Here is a 17,102-nt window from a genome sequence, read left to right as displayed (position 1 = left end):
CATTCGGCGGAGCACATGTGAGCGACGTCAGACGTGCACATGCACTGTGGTCACACCTGCAGCACACCTGTCCTAAACTTGACTAAATAACAAGTTCAATGTTTTATTATTGTAATCAAATGACAGCAGTCATTTCCATGAGATTATTTTCTAATATAAGTGTTTTGGCCCACTTATCATGAGCTGTGTACTAGTATTACATGTCTGGGTGGGGTTCCTACTTTGGAAATAATGTGTACCCCTTTCAGATATCGCATTTAGTTCCCACCAAAACATTCACATGTTGCACAATGAGATGTAAACATGGGATCATGTGTACATTTCTGTAACTTTCCGTTTGTAAAATATATCTTTATTAGTATTTCTTTAATATTATAACATCATTTTATGATTACGGTTCGGTTTCGGTGAATGCGCATATGAAACTGTTGGGGTTCGGTACCTCCAACAAGGTTAAGAACCACTGCTCTAGTGTTTAGGAATTTGCAGCAAAAATGTTTGTCTCCCAGGTTTTTTGAACTTGAGTTCTGGTGTCATTGCCGGTTGAATAGCTGTAGTACAAACAATTTCTTTGTCAATTGTGGCCATGTTTCATTGTGTCTGCGTGTGTTTTTTGTGTGCGGGCTCAGGCCTTGTGTAACTCACACAATGGACTCTTGATAGACTTTTCACATGAAAGCTTGCAGGTGACTCAATTGTGTGTGGTGTAGCTCGAGCAGAGCAGCGGAATCATTTGAGCTGTGGGAAAAGTAAAAGGGTGTAGCAGAAGTGGCTACAAAAGCAGTGACGGAGATCCTCAGGAAAAACTGGCACCGAAAAAGGGGAAGGAAATGAGTGTGTTGTGTGTGTGTGTGTGTGTGAGACCTTGCAGCAGAGGCCTCAGAGGGATGGCAGGAAGACGTGGGTCGGGAGACAAAGAAGAAAAGTGGCACTATAAAAAGGGTGTGGTACTTTCATTTCCTCTTTTTTTCTGCCACTCCACTTGGTGTTTGCACTGAGGTAGAGAGCCAAGGGGCAACCACCAAGGTGCCAGCAACTCCTCCAACCCACTGTTCATCCTCCTCCTCCTCAATCTGCTCCCCTTCTGCTGCTTCTGTCTGGCTGGTAACACACAAGAGAGACCTACTTTGTGCCCTTCTGTCACACGTCGCCTACCAGTCTCACACAAACTTTTATCTGCTGACGCTGAGTGCGTCACAAACACGCAAGCTTTGCAGGCTGTTTAATGAAGGTAAAGATAAAGACAAAGGACCTGCATGCCCACGCTCGCAGTCACACGAACTGCAAAAACACAAACATAATGAGCCCCTCACACATCGGGCATTTTAATGGGGAACAGTGGACTGTAAGGAACAGGCCGCCTTTACAAAATCAAACAGGAGGCTGGTGTGAGCGTGCCTTGTGTTCACATAAACTACAGATAGGGTCACCTTCGAATAGGACCGTGACAACCTCTCACACACTATATGCGACATGGTTCTCACGCTGTACTCGCATGCCGAGGCTGCACTTCGGGAGCAGCATCGCATCAAAGATTCACTCCCACAAGTCAAGTCACGTAGACACAATCTGCAGGCCTATTGTGAAAGAATACTTGTTATGCTGCCAGGCCGTCATATGCTGCTCAGTTACAAGCAGGCTGTTGCAACACCGAGCACGAGCCGCATAGTCACGCCTTTGCTCGCATACATGAGTACACTCCCATTTCCAGTCGAGTGAACAACAGGCGCCTTCTGTGTTACCAGAAACTCCACGCGCTTTTCTTCCTGCCCGCTGCTGATATATCTGTTGGAGCCAAAGCGGCGGAGCTGACGTGACCCAGAATTTAAAATAATTGACCTATGTGAGGTCACCTATTCCTGTCATGTGCAGTTAATATTCCCTCCTAATGAGGCTAACGATTCCATACATTCCCAGCCACTGTCAAGCGTTTAAGTGCAACGTAGCTTGTTTGTGTTTGTTCCTGGTGTTAGGATACTGTTGTTTGCAGCCACCGACTAGTATCAGGTTGTGTTTGTATGCATTAGGCCTGATCACGGTGTACAGAGCACTAATGCCATGTCTACACTAAATCGTTTAACCCCTTAAACGAATAATTATTTAGCTTAAGCCCCGTTTCAGCCACATTAAACCAGCATTTAAGGTCCCCCTCCTCGGACAAATTTTTAAACGGGTAAGTCAGCCGTGTATTTCTTGACTCTCCGGCACTTAGCTTTGTATGGACTCATTGATTGTTTACCAAGTGAGTTCGGAGAGGAAGTAACGCCAGAAAGACCACGCCCACACAGGAAGTGACATCAGAAAGAACGGCCACAGCCAGCTTCATAATAAAAGCAGTTTCGTAACTCGAAGCTAACCACTGGAAATATGAAGGCGAGTCATCCAGACATGCCCGTATTTCTCCTTCTTCTACATGTACAAACGCTTGTGGAAATCACACATGAATACCTTAAAAGAAAGCGATTGCATCTATTTGGGATACAACACTTCTCAGACAGCAAGAGAACTTTCGAATGTCTGGCCGGGTCAGCTATGTTTCTACTGAGCGAACAACTTTGTCCATTTGTCGAAGGAGAGTCAACAAGAATGCGAGCTCCCGTGGATGTGATAAAAAAGGTAGCGTGTGCTTTGTATTACCTGGCCGTCGAGGAAAACGGTGAATGCATTTGGACTGGCAAAGCAGACTGTATCAGTTATTGTCCGCCATGTATGTCGCGGACTCGACGTCTAGGTCCAGAGTATATAAAGTCAGCAAAAATGAATGGACAATGAAGGTGAAGGCAAAACAGTGAAGAGTGTCCTGACCAGATATCTAGATCCCTAGTTTGATTGATGTAAAATGTTCTTTATCACATTGTTTACGTGTCTAATAAAGATTTGATTAATTTATGATGGCTCAGGTGTGATTAACTACAATAGGGCCCCACAGCACACTGGATTCCAGTAATTGAAATACCACAACACTGGATATAGTTTAAAAAAGTTACATTTAAGAACTTGCACACAAAGCAACACTGGAGATGACTATGACGTGTGCATTTTCCGCGCATGCATAGTGGGTCGCGTTGCGCCGGCGGACGGAGGGGGGCGGGGGTCCTAAACGGTGGCATTGTTGTGTGTGGACGTGGATAAGGTTAGGTGGGATTTACCCTGGATAACCTTATCCGTTTAGTGTAAAACGGGGCTTAAGAGAAAGGATTAGTAAAGTGATACCTGGCAGGAAATCAACAGTGGCAAGTGATAAGTGTACTATCCCCCTTATTGCCTCTTTTATGCACCCCGCCCACCCGTCCAAACAACAGCAGCCACCCACCTATCCCACTCTTCTCATCTCATCCGTCCATCGTCGACTCGCAGAACTCTGCCGGCGGATTGTCATGTAAATGGTGCCCCAGGCATCGGGGCGCTGATAAGACGGGCCTCCCATTTCACAGGGCTTTGTTTTCTAAACAGTGATGAGCTGAGTTGAGGAGACCGAGGGGAAAGGGGCTCACGGCAGCTGCCTGAATGGGTCCTCTTACTGTGGCGCCTTGGGCGAGTTGGCTGGAGCGGGCTAAATGAAGTCAGCAAAGTCATGAACTCTGGAGGAACTACCTTTAAACTAGTCTCCTTCCAATAGTTCTCTCCGAGATGGCCTCTCATCTGCACGCTTTCTTCTTCCAATTAACTGATATCAACTAGGGTGGGATGCCTAATGGCACACATGGTTTGTGCTTTTCTTCTGACTTGTCAGCACTCTCTCGAGTCTCATTCGCTGCATAAAAGTTCAAGCCACGTTCAGAGGGTTGCTGAGCTCCCGCTGATCCCCGCTTCTTTCTTACATTCCGGCCAAGAAGACATGAGGCCTGCTGCAGGCTGCCACAAACTTCAGGTTTTATGTTTTATTTGAACATTTGGCTTTGAGGTGGCTGTAAAAAAATCAAAAATCAAATCCAAAATAATAATGGAAAACATCTTTACCCCCAGCGAACCATGGCTCAGTGAGAAATTAAAAGTGAATTCCTAAAAGTCAAAATTGTAGAGTCAAATTTATATGAATAGCAGATGTTTAGAGCCACAGACAAGATGAAAAATATTTCTGTTGGACTAATCAAGAAGCTAGTAGAAATGTCAGCTTGGTCTTGAACAAGACCTTCCTTCACAGTGTCCTCCGCTCCCCCTTTTACCCCACTGCCCCTTTTCTTTCCGATCAAATTCCTCCATTTATGCCCCTTTTTTTTCTTTTTGAAGTCTCCCTTCACTTGTAAAAAGCCAAGCTGGTGGTTTTCACTTCAGCCTTGGGTGTGAGAGAGGAAGAATTGGGGAGGCGCAAGGGGGGGTTGTAGGTTAAGTTTAGGCTAGCCCTCTGTGCTTTCCATTGAGGGCACTGGGGGTGGGAGGGTGCAGTAAAAGTTAGAATTTTAGAGCCTCCCTGTTTTTTATTTTATGATTGGCTTTTTTTACGGGCTGGGGGCTACAGCTGGTGGTGTGAATAGCTGCCCAAGGTGACTGAGTCCCAATAAAGTCAGGGCCAGCCTGACTGGGGCCTCCAGCCTAGCTATGGGACCGCCTTTATAGGCCGCCTTACGAGCCGAGGCCTCTATTAAAACCTGGCAGGGCTGCACCGAGGAATTTAGGGCCAGGAAACAAGAGAAAAATAGGGTTTGTGTGTCAGGGGGTGGTGGGTTACCAAGTTGAAGGGGGGGTTGAAGTTTAAGGGTGACTAATGGGGCAAGTTGAAAGAGGTGTGATGTGTGACGAGGGCCTGGCGCTATGTGTGTTAGCACATGTTTGCATGCATCTCAGGCCTGCATCAGTTCCACTTAGAGTACAGTTAGGTTTAATGTAGCATCGCTAATACATGGCTTCAAGTCACATTGTTCGTGTCATAATTGTGTTGCAAAAATATGTTATAGTTTATAGTTGTGCATGTATACACTGTCTGAAGTGTGTGTGTGTGTGTGTGTGTGCGTGGGGGGGGGGGGGGGGTAGATGTTCTCACGAGGCTGTGTCAGTCTGTGGAATGATGAGCAGCCAGTTTTGACTGGCTGTCACCTGGTCTTATCGGAGGAGCTGTCAATCAATGGCAACCACAGTAAAACAATTTTGTCAACAATCCATACATTCAGGAAAGTGAACGTTGTTAATTTATCTCTCCGGCAGTATCTTTTCAATAATCCTATCAAGGTGTTCTAAATACAGTGGAACCTCGATTTACAGACATAATTGGTTCTTTAACAGGGTGCGTCGGTAGAAAAAATGTAAGCAGATTTCTCTATAATAAACAATAAAAACATAAATAATTGGCTTAAGCCCCGACAACGGTCCGTATTTCAATAACGGTTTGTGCGCTTTTAACACAATTGAAATAAACAATATAAAGGAAGGTCAATATGACAAGGGGGTGATAAATCAACTATCTCACAACAACAACTAGCTAAACTGTCCTCCTTACGCAGCTGCCCTGCCTACACACACACACACACACACACACACACACACACACACACACACACACACACACACACACACACACACACACACACACACACACACACACACACACACACAGTTTGAAATCACAAAACTCCTTAAAGGAACATTATCACAATTTCAGAATGGTTAAAACCATTAAAAATCAGTTCCCAGTGGCTTATTATATTTTTCGAAGTTTTTTTCAAAATTTTACCCATCACGCAATATCCCTAAAAAAGCTTCAAAGTGCCTGATTTTAACCATCGTTATAAACACCCGTCCATTTTCCTGTGACGTCACATTGTGAAGCCAACACAAACAAACATGGCGGAAAGAACAGCAAGCTATAGCGACATTAGCTCGGATTCAGACTCGGATTTCAGCGGCTTAAGCGATTCAACAGATTACGAATGTATTGAAACGGATGGTTGTAGTGTGGAGGCAGGTAGCGAAAACGAAATTGAAGAAGAAACTGAAGCTATTGAGCCATATCGGTTTGAACCGTATGCAAGCGAAACCGACGAAAACGACACGACAGCCAGCGACACGGGAGAAAGCGAGGACGAATTCGGCGATCGCCTTCTAACCAACGATTGGTATGTGTTTGTTTGGCATTAAAGGAAACTAACAACTATGAACTAGGTTTACAGCATATGAAATACATTTGGCAACAACATACACTTTGAGAGTGCAGACAGCCCAATTTTCATCAATTAATATATTCTGTAGACATACCCTCATGTCAGCAGGCCAGGGAAGCTAGGGTCGATATTCTTCTCTTGATCATCTTCGGTGGCATAAGGGACGGTGTGAGCCAAGACATCCAGGGGGTTTAGCTCGCTCGTCTGCGGGAACAAACTGCCGCCATTGCTTGCCGTGCTACCGACGTCCTTAGTCCCTGAATTGCTCATACACTCTGGCAGATTCAATGGGGGTCTGGCGGCAGATTTCTTTGACTTTATCGTTGGAAATGCATCTGCTTTGAGTGTCGCAGGATATCCACACATTCTTGCCATCTCTGTCGTAGCATAGCTTTCGTCGGTAAAGTGTGCGGAACAAACGTCCAATTTCTTGCCACTTTCGCATCTTTGGGCCACTGGTGCAACTTGAATTCGTCCCTGTTCGTGTTGTTACACCCTCCGACAATACACCGACGAGGCATGATGTCTCCAAGGTACGGAAAACAGTCGAAAAAACGGAAAATAACAGAGCTGATTTGACTCGGTGTTTGAGAAAATGGCGGATTGCTTCCCGATGTGACGTCACGTTGTGACGTCATCGCTCCGAGAGCAAATATTAAAGAGGCGTTTAATTCGCCAAAATTCACCCATTTAGAGTCCGGAAATCGGTTTAAAAAATGTATGGTCTTTTTTCTGCAACATCAAGGTATATATTGACGCTTACATAGGTCTGGTGATAATGTTCCCCTTTAACTACATCATCCAGGTCACTACTCTAATTAGGAATAAAACATCAAATCCACTTTACCTTGCTGGTTTGTCTTCTTTGTCTGTGGTGAGTGGGAAGGTGAAAGAAGTGTTCATAACGCTGTGGCAACTTCCTGAATTTTTCAAACCACACATCGCTTGTCGATTGCTTTCTTTGGACTCATATTAGGCGATCAAAACTAGGAAAAAACACTTAAAAAGTCTGCCCATAGAAGATGTGCTTACAGGCACAAAATGGCTGCCCTGCTGGCACGCAATGGGTGGATAAAACGTTCGTACATGGAAACAAGGATCGTACAACAAAGCATATTTTTTTTCGGTCTGCAGTTTGTTTATGGGAAAATCCGTATCATGAGGGTTTTGTAAATCGAGCTTCCACTATCATGTTATTGTATGTGTTGTATGTGTATACCGGTATGTATTGCATCTATCCATTTTCTACTGCTTGTCCCTTTCGAGGTTGTGGTGGAATGGAGCTTATCCCAGCTGCATTCGGGCGGTAGGCGGGGTACACCCTGGACAAGTTGCCACCTCATCGCAGGGCCAACACAGATAGACAACATTCACATTCACACGCTAGGGCCAAATTTAGCATTGCCAATCAACCTATCCCAAGGTGCATGTCTTTGGAGGTGGGAGGAAGCCGGAGTACCCGGAGGGAACCCACGCAGTCATCCGTTGTACTTATTTGGATCCAGAAGAAATATCTTTAATAGACCTCTGTTTCTGCCTTATGCATATGCTTGATGACAACAATCTGAGCAGGCAATGACTATTTTGATTTTTTATATTCTGTTCCGGCTTCCCGCATTCAAACAAATCAATGGAGGAGAAAAGAAATGCCAGCGGCGGTCATTTCATCCTTGAAAGCAATTCTAAACAGTCAACATGCTTCATGTATTTGTATGCGTGCACCATAGCCGTAGGACAATGATTGCATATCACATGCTCATGTGCCCGTCTTCTTTTTTCCCCCCCTTTCCCTCCCCCTCTATAGCGGTGGAGACCCAGAGCACCAGCTCGGAAGAGATGGTACCCAGTTCTCCATCACCACCTCCCCCACCTCGGGTCTACAAGCCCTGCTTTGTGTGCCAGGACAAGTCCTCGGGGTATCACTATGGGGTCAGCTCCTGCGAGGGTTGCAAGGTGAGAAGATCCTGCAGTAGTAACACAACTCTAGCATTTGGCAAATTGCTTTCAAGGCTTCCATTACTGAAGGAAATTAAATCTTCAAGAAAAGAAAAGAGCATGGAACTGCAAAGTTTAAAAATAGAGAGGACCGTCTCAAAGGAAAGGGGAAGCAGGGAAACAATTAAATGTCACATACTTTATTTGATGACTTGGCATTAACCGAGAACGTCTCCCCTGCCCTTCTCCCCTTTGGTCTTGGTTCTTCCTGATGCTCCAGGGTTTCTTCCGTCGCAGCATCCAGAAGAACATGGTGTACACCTGCCACCGAGACAAGAACTGTCAGATTAACAAGGTCACGCGCAACCGCTGCCAGTACTGCAGGCTGCAGAAGTGCTTTGAGGTCGGCATGTCCAAGGAAGGTAAGTGCTACAACTACATCTCCAATGCTTTCAAAATATCATTTTTTTTATCCATTTCACTTCTTCCTGAATGTTCTGAACGCCTATTGATTTAATATTTCAATAGCCTTTGCTGACATCATGTAGTTCCTTTTTAGACCACAAACTACACAGCCTGAATCAACAGTGCCTCTGCTGGTTGCAGCCAAATAGTGCATTACATTTTGCCTTTAGTTTGACAATACAGGGGGATTGTGCTAGGACAGTGGTTCCTCGACTTACGAGTGTTTTGAGACACCAGCTGTCTCTTGGCTTTTTGTTGTGCGTTTTAAAATGCGAGCATAAATTTAAATCACAAGCCTTCCTGCCGCTAGTTGGTGTAGCGATTATCAGAATGAATCCTGTTGTATCAAAACATGGGGTCTTACTCCCGAGCATTAGCTTATAGCCACAGATTTGTTTTTCCAACCGTTGGAATGGGGAAAGTTAGTGTGAAGGACAGTGTTGAGAGAATGGTACTTATTGAATTAAAGAAAGACATCATCCAAAACATGAGTGTTTCGCCAAACAACAGACATTTATCTATCAAAAAAATATGGATTCGCTGCTGATGGTGTGTTTGACGGAAATACAGTTAAAAGGAGGCACAATAGAAGACCTCTCTCCAAAATGAATACTGTACATTATTATTACATTACTTCATAAAGTTACTGTAGTTGTTTGTACTACATTTTATTGTATTGTTCTTATTCATGTACTATTCAAAAGTTTGTTTCTATTTCTAAAATGCATTTTACATGTTAAAATTGTGCACATTTGGAGGGTCCAAGTTAAGTTAAGTTAAAGTCCCAACGATAGTCACACACACACTAGGTGTGGTGAAATTATCCTCTGCATTTGACCCATCTCATGTTCACCCCCTAGGAGGTGAGGGGAGCAGTGAGCAGCAGGGGTGGCCGCGCTCGGGAATCATTTTGGTGATTTAACCCCCAATTCCAACCCTCGATGCTGAGTACCAAGCAAGCACAAATCCAATTTATTTTAACGAGTGACGTTGATTTGAGATAAGAGTGTTTTGAGTCAGGAGCTCGGTCACAGAACCAATCAAACATGTACATTGAGGTACTACTGTAATCTGTACCAAAAAGTCAGACTCGTATGAGCAATTTTTCCAATCAGAAATAGAGTAAATCTGATTAATTCCTTTCAAACACCCCAAAATATTAACACAAACACATATTATAGAGGATACTTATACAAACCCCGTTTCCATATGAGTTGGGAAATTGTGTTAGATGTAAATATAAACGGAATACAATGATTTGCAAATCCTTTTCAACCCATATTCAATTGAATGCACTACAAAGATAAGATATTTGATGTTCAAACTTTTTTTTTTTTTGCAAATAATAATTAACTTAGAATTTCATGGCTGCAACACGTGCCAAAGTAGTTGGGAAAGGGCATGTTCACCACTGTGTTACATCACCTTTTCTTTTAACAACACTCAATAAACGATTGGGAACTGAGGAAACTAATTGTTGAAGCTTTGAAAGTGGAATTCTTTCCCATTCTTGTTTTATGTAGAGCTTCAGTCGTTCAACAGTCCGGGGTCTCCGCTGTCGTATTTTACGCTTCATAATGTGCCACACATTTTCGGTGGGAGACAGGTCTGGACTGCAGGCGGACCAGGAAAGTACCCGCACTCTTTTTTTACGAAGCCACGCTGTTGTAACACGTGCTGAATGTGGCTTGGCATTGTCTTGCTGAAATAAGCAGGGGCGTCCATGAAAAAGACGGCGCTTAGATGGCAGCATATGTTGTTCCAAAACCTGTATGTACCTTTCAGCATTAATGGTGCCTTCACAGATGTGTAAGTTACCCATGCCTTGGGCACTAATGCACCCCCATACCATCACAGATGCTGGCTTTTGAACTTTGCGTCGATAACAGTCTGGATGGTTCGCTTCCCCTTTGGTCCGGATGACACGATGTCGAATATTTCCAAAAATAATTTGAAATGTGGACTCGTCAGTCCACAGAACACTTTTCCACTTTGCATCAGTCCATCTTAGATGATCTCGGGCCCAGAGAAGCCGGCGGCGTTTCTGAATGTTGTTGATAAATGGCTTTCGCTTTGCATAGTAGAGCTTTAACTTGCACTTACAGATGTAGCGACAAACTGTATTTAGTGACAGTGGTTTTCTGAAGTGTTCCTGAGTCCATGTGGTGATATCCTTTAGAGATTGATGTCGGTTTTTGATACAGTGCCGTCTGAGGGATCGAAGGTCACGGTCATTCAATGTTGGTTTCCGCCCATGCCGCTTACGTGGAGTGATTTCTCCAGATTCTCTGACCGTTTTGATGATATTATGGACCGTAGATGTTAAAATCCCTACATTTCTTGCAATTGCACTTTGAGAAACGTTGTTCTTAAACTGTTTGACCATTTGCTCACGCAGTTGTGGACAAAGGGGTGTACCTCGCCCCATCCTTTCTTGTGAAAGACTGAGCATTTTTTGGGAAGCTGTTTTTATACCCAATCATGGCACCCACCTGTTCCCAATTAGCCTGCACACCTGTGGGATGTTCCAAATAAGTGTTTGATGAGCATTCCTCAACTTTATCAGTATTTATTGCCACCTTTCCCAACTTCTTTGTCACGTGTTGCTGGCATCAAATTCTAAAGTTAATGATTATTTGCAAAAAAAAAAAAAAGTTAATCAGTTTGAACATCAAAATATGTTGTCTTTGTAGCATATTCAACTGAATATGGGTTGAAAATGATTTGCAAATCATTGTATTCCGTTTATATTTACATCTAACACAATTTCCCAACTCATATGGAAACGGGGTTTGTATGATCATGATTTCTGGTTATGTTATTAGGCCAGCAGAGAAGGCCTTTCTGGCCCTGACGGCACACCACTGCTCTTAACTATACCCAAACTACTCCAAGAAGGCACGCACAGCAACTGTGTGCTCACACGACGTTGTTTACATCAACTGTTGCATGCACTTTACGCCACAACACGTCGCACTGTCGCGACTACGCAAACCCACGGCAGTATGCTTTACTTTCTCTGACCCCACGGTGGGTTATTGTGCAGCCTTACTCGGACACACTCAAGCAGAAAACACATTCTGATTCGCCGTCATGTTGGCAGTGTTTCATGCTACCTCACTTACGTCGACTTTGCGTGTGGACATCCGGGTGCAAGTAGCAGTTTGTGGCCCCCATGCACAGCCCCAGGGACATGTATGTGGGTGTAATGTTTTGTGTGGGATGTACGTTAAGACCGGGATCACATTGTGCCTCTGCTATTAGTGGATATCCTGAAAGGAAGGAAAGTATGGGAGGAGGGAGCGGAGGGAGAGAGTTGACTATGCACGGCAGTCAACTTGATAGAGAGATGGACAAGGAAGAGAGCGGCGATAAGGAAGAGATAGCCGGCGTCCAAGCTGTGCTAAAGGAAATATGTTAATACTGTTAAGGGCAACCTCAGTTTTGGTTTCCACTACCGTGCACAAAGCCCTTGTGTCAACATTCCCTTAGCTCACTGCATTTTCCTGTCTTGCTTTTCTTCACTCAGCGGTACGCAACGACAGAAACAAAAAGAAGAAGGACGTGAAGGAGGAGGTGATGCTTCCAGAGAGCTATGAGCTCAGTGGAGAACTGGAGGAGCTTGTCAATAAAGTCAGCAAAGCTCACCAAGAGACCTTCCCCTCACTCGGCCAACTGGGCAAATACACCACCGTAAGTCACTTGCGCACACACATACTTTTTTTTACTTAAAGCACACCCGAGCATCATTGACAGTTCCCAAGTTGCATTAAAAGACATACATTGACCGTATCTTGCCCAACATAGTGGTGGCTTGACTAATTCAGTTCCCCATTTAACCATCTGTGTGGCCTCCCAGTGATTGATGCAACATGTAAATGGATTTCTTCCTCCTTGATGGATGTAAAATGTAAATGTCTCGCAAAGGCTCGGAAAACACGCTCGATGCAAACAGGGTTGCGCGCCGCCTCCGCAAGCAGTGCGCTGATCCGTCTGTGCTTTTGTATGTTTGTTTGTTCAGAACTCCAGCTCAGACCACCGTGTCCAGCTTGATCTGGGCCTATGGGACAAATTCAGTGAGCTGTCAACCAAATGCATCATCAAGATTGTGGAATTTGCCAAGCGGCTGCCAGGTTTCACCACCCTCAGCATTGCTGACCAGATCACACTTCTTAAGTCTGCCTGCTTGGACATTCTGGTGAATAGATAGCTTTGTTGTTATCTTATCTCATAAATGACCCGACAAAATAACCAGTTCCGAAATGAAGAAATACTTACACCTGGTGGACAAAAGTGGTAGTGCAAGAATGTTTTAGTCTAAATCAGGGGTGACAAACTCGTTTTCATTGAGGGCCCCATAGCAGTTATGGCTGCCCTCAGAGGGCCACTTGTAGCAGCGAATAATATACGAATTTGCCTATGCATGTGATTATTGTATATATATTTTATGTATACAGTAAAAAAAACTGGCATCTCAATCACCAGTATTTTATTGTAAAATATACAGTGTTTTTTTAAAATATTTTACAACATATTACAGTAAATGGAAAAACAGTACCACTTTTTTTTACAGAAAAAAACTTTACTGTACAATTTACGGTGGATTTTACAACATATTACTTAAAAAGGAAAAACAGTTCCACTGTTTTTTGTAATTTTAGCAACCGAGCTACCATTTCTTACCATGAACAAATGTGGTACGTTTTTTTTTCTATTTACAGTAATACATTGTAAAAACAACATTTTACTGTAAAAAAAAAATTATAATGGCAGCTCATTCAACAGAATTTTACCATAAAAACAGTGGTAGAGTTTTTTCAATTTACTGTTATATTCTGTAAAAAACACAATACATTTAACCTTAAAAGCTATTGTCATTTTACAGTATACAATTTGATGAATATCTTGCTTTCAAAAATTATAAGTCAAGCAGATATATATATATTTTAATTTTGACAAAAAAATGGGAAAGTATGATAACACATACTGAAAATATTGGATGTTACCAAAGTTTAAAAAGTATGCAATTTCATCCAGTACATAGATTTTTTTCTGTCAAAATGGAAAGAACGAATACCTTGAGTAGGTACTAATATGGTACTTTATTCACGCATATTATTTGCAGACGTTCTCGGGCCATATAAAATTATGTTTTTATATGGCCCATATCTGGCCCCAAGCCTTAAGTTTAACATTATTATTCTGACCCTGATGTGTATTGGGTATAAATCAGCCATGAATAGCATCCAACATTATTGAATTAAATTAATAATAAACACATTTCCATCCTCCTTTTCCCATATAGATGCTTCGGATCTGCACACGCTACACTCCAGAGCAGGACACTATGACCTTTTCCGATGGCTTGACTCTGAACCGAACGCAAATGCACAACGCTGGCTTTGGACCCCTAACAGACTTGGTGTTTGCCTTTGCTGGCCAGCTTTTACCCCTGGAGATGGATGACACAGAGACTGGTCTCCTCAGCGCCATCTGCCTCATCTGTGGAGGTACTGCAGCAGGATTTGATGATCATTTGCCTTTTTAAAGGGGAAGTGGTCTTGGTGTGTAAAAGTTAGGGGCTGACAAAATTAACGTTTTAATGCAGATTATCACCCGAGCACGTTCGTCTTAAAATAGCACAAAAGGTGTTAATATTGATGTGGATAAAATATTTGTTTAGATCACAGGTGTCAAATTCAAGGCCCGGGTGGTTCAAATCTGGGCCGCCACATTGTTTTATATGTCCCGCAAAAGCCAATAAAGAATATGCGTTAAGAAAGTACTCAGTTAATGTAATCGTTCTTTCCATTTTAACAGAAAAAAATGCATAAACTGCATGACATTTTTTTTACTTTAATATGATCTAACAATGCAACAATTATTATATCATCCTATAGTCCAAACATGTTTTTTGTTTAAATAATAAAAACTCAAATATCTGAGTGACTTTTTTTTCCCCACCAATTTATTTTGAACACAACAAACCAGCTACACCACAGCTGTCAAACTCAAGGCCCAGGGGCCCATTCTGGCCCTCCAAATCATTTAATGTTGCCCGCAAAAGCCTGGAAATAATATACTTAAATAAAGTATATTTTCTTACTAAATGTGCTCGTTCCATTTTGATAGGGAAAAAAATACACGTATTTGCAATTGCATATCTTTTATACTTTAATATTATCGAGTAATTGTTCAAAAATAAAATTCCATACAGTACATTTCAAACTTTTGTAAAAAAATAAATATCTCATTTCAAAGCCAGTTATCAATCCAATTGTACAACGTAAAAAGGACAATAGATTTTGTGGTTAAAAAATGCCAGCTCAAAATTTTACTGCAAAAAAACGCGACTCAAAAACCACTGTAAATTATACAGTAAAATTTTGGCGACTGAGCTGACAGGTTTTTTTTGCACAATCGATTTTTTTTTACAGTGTATGTAAAAGATCCATCCATCCATCCATTTTCTACCGCTTATTCCCTTTGGGGTCGCGGGGGTCGCTGGAGCCTATCTCAGCTACAATCGGGCGGAAGGCGGGGTACACCCTGGACAAGTCGCCACCTCATCGCAGGGCCAACACAGATAGACAGACAACATTCACACTCACATTCACACACTAGGGCCAATTTAGTGTTGCCAATCAACCTATCCCCAGGTGCATGTCTTTGGAGGTGGGAGGAAGCCGAAGTACCCGGAGGGAACCCACGCAGTCACGGGGAGGACATGCAAACTCCACACAGAAAGATCCCGAGGCCGGGATTGAACTCACGACTACAGGACCTTCGTATTGTGAGGCAGACACACTAACCCCTCTTCCACCGTGCCGCCTAGATATCATATTCAAATGCATAGGCAATTGTATAATATTATCATGAGGTGAATCCCTATACATTTATATTAATGAATTATTCACGGTTACAAGCGGCCCTCTGAGGACAACCATAACTGTGACACGCCTGATTTACACTGTTCAAGCCAATAAGCATCGACGATACAATATTTTAATCTAAAAAAAGGAAACAATTGTAATATTTAAAGAAAGTTAAAAAGTATATATATATAATTTCAAAACAAGTTATTCATCAAACTATATGTTAGAAAATAATAATATATATATATATTGTCTTCTTTTTTCTCTTTCTATCCCCTCCTGCTCCGGCCCGGCTGCACCAAATGATAATATAAATATATTTAATAAAGTCAAATACAAATAAGGCAACAAGAGAAGTATCCTACACTTCTCTTTTGTAAAGTAAATCTGAACAGCCAATATGGGCATCTACATCAACAATACGATTTGCCTGAGAAGCTGGACAGGCCAAAAAAAAATAAAAAATAAAAAAAAAAAATAAAAAAAAAAATAATATAATTATACATTCATATTCATATACAGTGGCCCTCAATGAAAATTATTTTGACACCTGTGGTTTAGATGTTCTGTTATTATGAACATTAATGTTTAATTAACACGTCATTCATGTACATTCCCTTCTTTCTTCAGTCTTGTTGTCATGCAAAATAAAACACAAAAATATAGATTTAAAAAAAATGTAATTATTTGCACCCTTGTGATTGATCTGATTAAAAAGTTGAATGGTTTGACAGCATCATTTTTAATTGAATTTGTGAACAAGAACATGTCCAGTTATGTTCATTTAAGGTTGCTCAATGAGCCATTTCCTCCTCCTTCATTAGACCGCATGGACCTGGAGGAGCCCCAGAAAGTGGATAAGCTGCAAGAGCCTCTGCTGGAGGCTTTAAAGATTTACGCCCGTCGTCGTCGCCCCAACAAGCCCCACATGTTCCCCCGCATGCTCATGAAGATCACGGACCTCAGGGGCATCAGCACCAAAGGTGAGAAGAATTTTCTGCTATTTCACTGGTCAGCACAAACATATTTCAAGTATGTTTCATACACGGCGTAATACTTCTAGAGTTCCTAATCAGTGTCCATACATGCTCGGTTAGACCAAAACAAACCTTCTCAAATGTCCTCCAGCAACACTAGCAAAGAGATTCCCATCTTAATAAATGTGTGATCAAAGGCAGCAGTGACATCTAGAGGACAAAGTATGTCCTACATGTGACTGTCCATCATGGAATGGCTCCTTCATCCTCCATTGTTTGTGTCAAGTTCTTCTTTGTTCAAGTCATTGACAGGTTACACTGATATCACACCATTTACTCAGCTATGGTGGAAAAACATTTATTCATTGATCATGAAAAATTGTCTAACTTGCGTGCAGTGTTATTGTTTTCCAGTCACAACCAATCTCATTAATTACTACTTAAAGGCCTACTGAAATGCGATTTTCTTATTTAAACGGGGATAGCAGGTCCATTCTATGTGTCATACTTGATCATTTCGCGATATTGCCATATTTTTGCTGAAAGGATTTAGTAGAGAACATCGACGATAAAGTTCGCAACTTTTGGTCGCTGATAAAAAAGCCTTGCCTGTACCGGAAGTAGCAGACGAGTAGCGTGACGTCACAGGTTGTGGAGCTCCTCACATCTGCACATTGTTTACAATCATGGCCACCAGCAGCGAGAGCGATTCGGACCGAGAAAGCGACGATTTCCCCATTAATTTGAGCAAGGAT

The 17,102-nt window shown here is 42.4% G+C and overlaps 2 protein-coding genes across 5 annotated transcripts in view; one reads left to right on the top strand and one right to left on the bottom strand.

Moving 5' to 3' along the window:
* The window catches only part of rarga (retinoic acid receptor gamma a), an 87,619-nt gene that overhangs the window by 67,267 nt on the left and 3,250 nt on the right, over positions 1-17,102 (top strand). For all 3 annotated transcript variants that reach the window (XM_061985733.2, XM_061985742.2, XM_061985760.2), the window contains 6 exons: positions 7,900-8,048; positions 8,311-8,452; positions 12,025-12,188; positions 12,517-12,693; positions 13,801-14,005; positions 16,195-16,353. In XM_061985733.2, coding sequence (XP_061841717.2) covers positions 7,900-8,048; positions 8,311-8,452; positions 12,025-12,188; positions 12,517-12,693; positions 13,801-14,005; positions 16,195-16,353 — 996 coding nt within the window. The remainder of the gene's footprint in view (positions 1-7,899; positions 8,049-8,310; positions 8,453-12,024; positions 12,189-12,516; positions 12,694-13,800; positions 14,006-16,194; positions 16,354-17,102) is intronic.
* calcoco1a (calcium binding and coiled-coil domain 1a) overlaps positions 8,230-17,102 on the bottom strand; it is a 96,135-nt gene continuing 87,262 nt past the window's right edge. Inside the window, exon 15 of one of the 2 annotated variants that reach the window (XM_061985718.2) lies at positions 8,230-8,351. In XM_061985718.2, coding sequence (XP_061841702.2) covers positions 8,249-8,351 — 103 coding nt within the window. In that variant the 3' untranslated portion in view covers positions 8,230-8,248. The remainder of the gene's footprint in view (positions 8,352-17,102) is intronic. The other variant, XM_061985725.2, reaches the window with a different exon arrangement.

The sequence above is a fragment of the Nerophis lumbriciformis genome, linkage group LG01 (genome assembly GCF_033978685.3).
Source record: "Nerophis lumbriciformis linkage group LG01, RoL_Nlum_v2.1, whole genome shotgun sequence".
In the NCBI taxonomy this organism is placed as follows: domain Eukaryota; kingdom Metazoa; phylum Chordata; class Actinopteri; order Syngnathiformes; family Syngnathidae; genus Nerophis; species Nerophis lumbriciformis.
The sequence above is the reverse complement of the archived record's forward strand: the minus strand, read 5'-3'. Positions and strand labels throughout refer to the sequence as shown.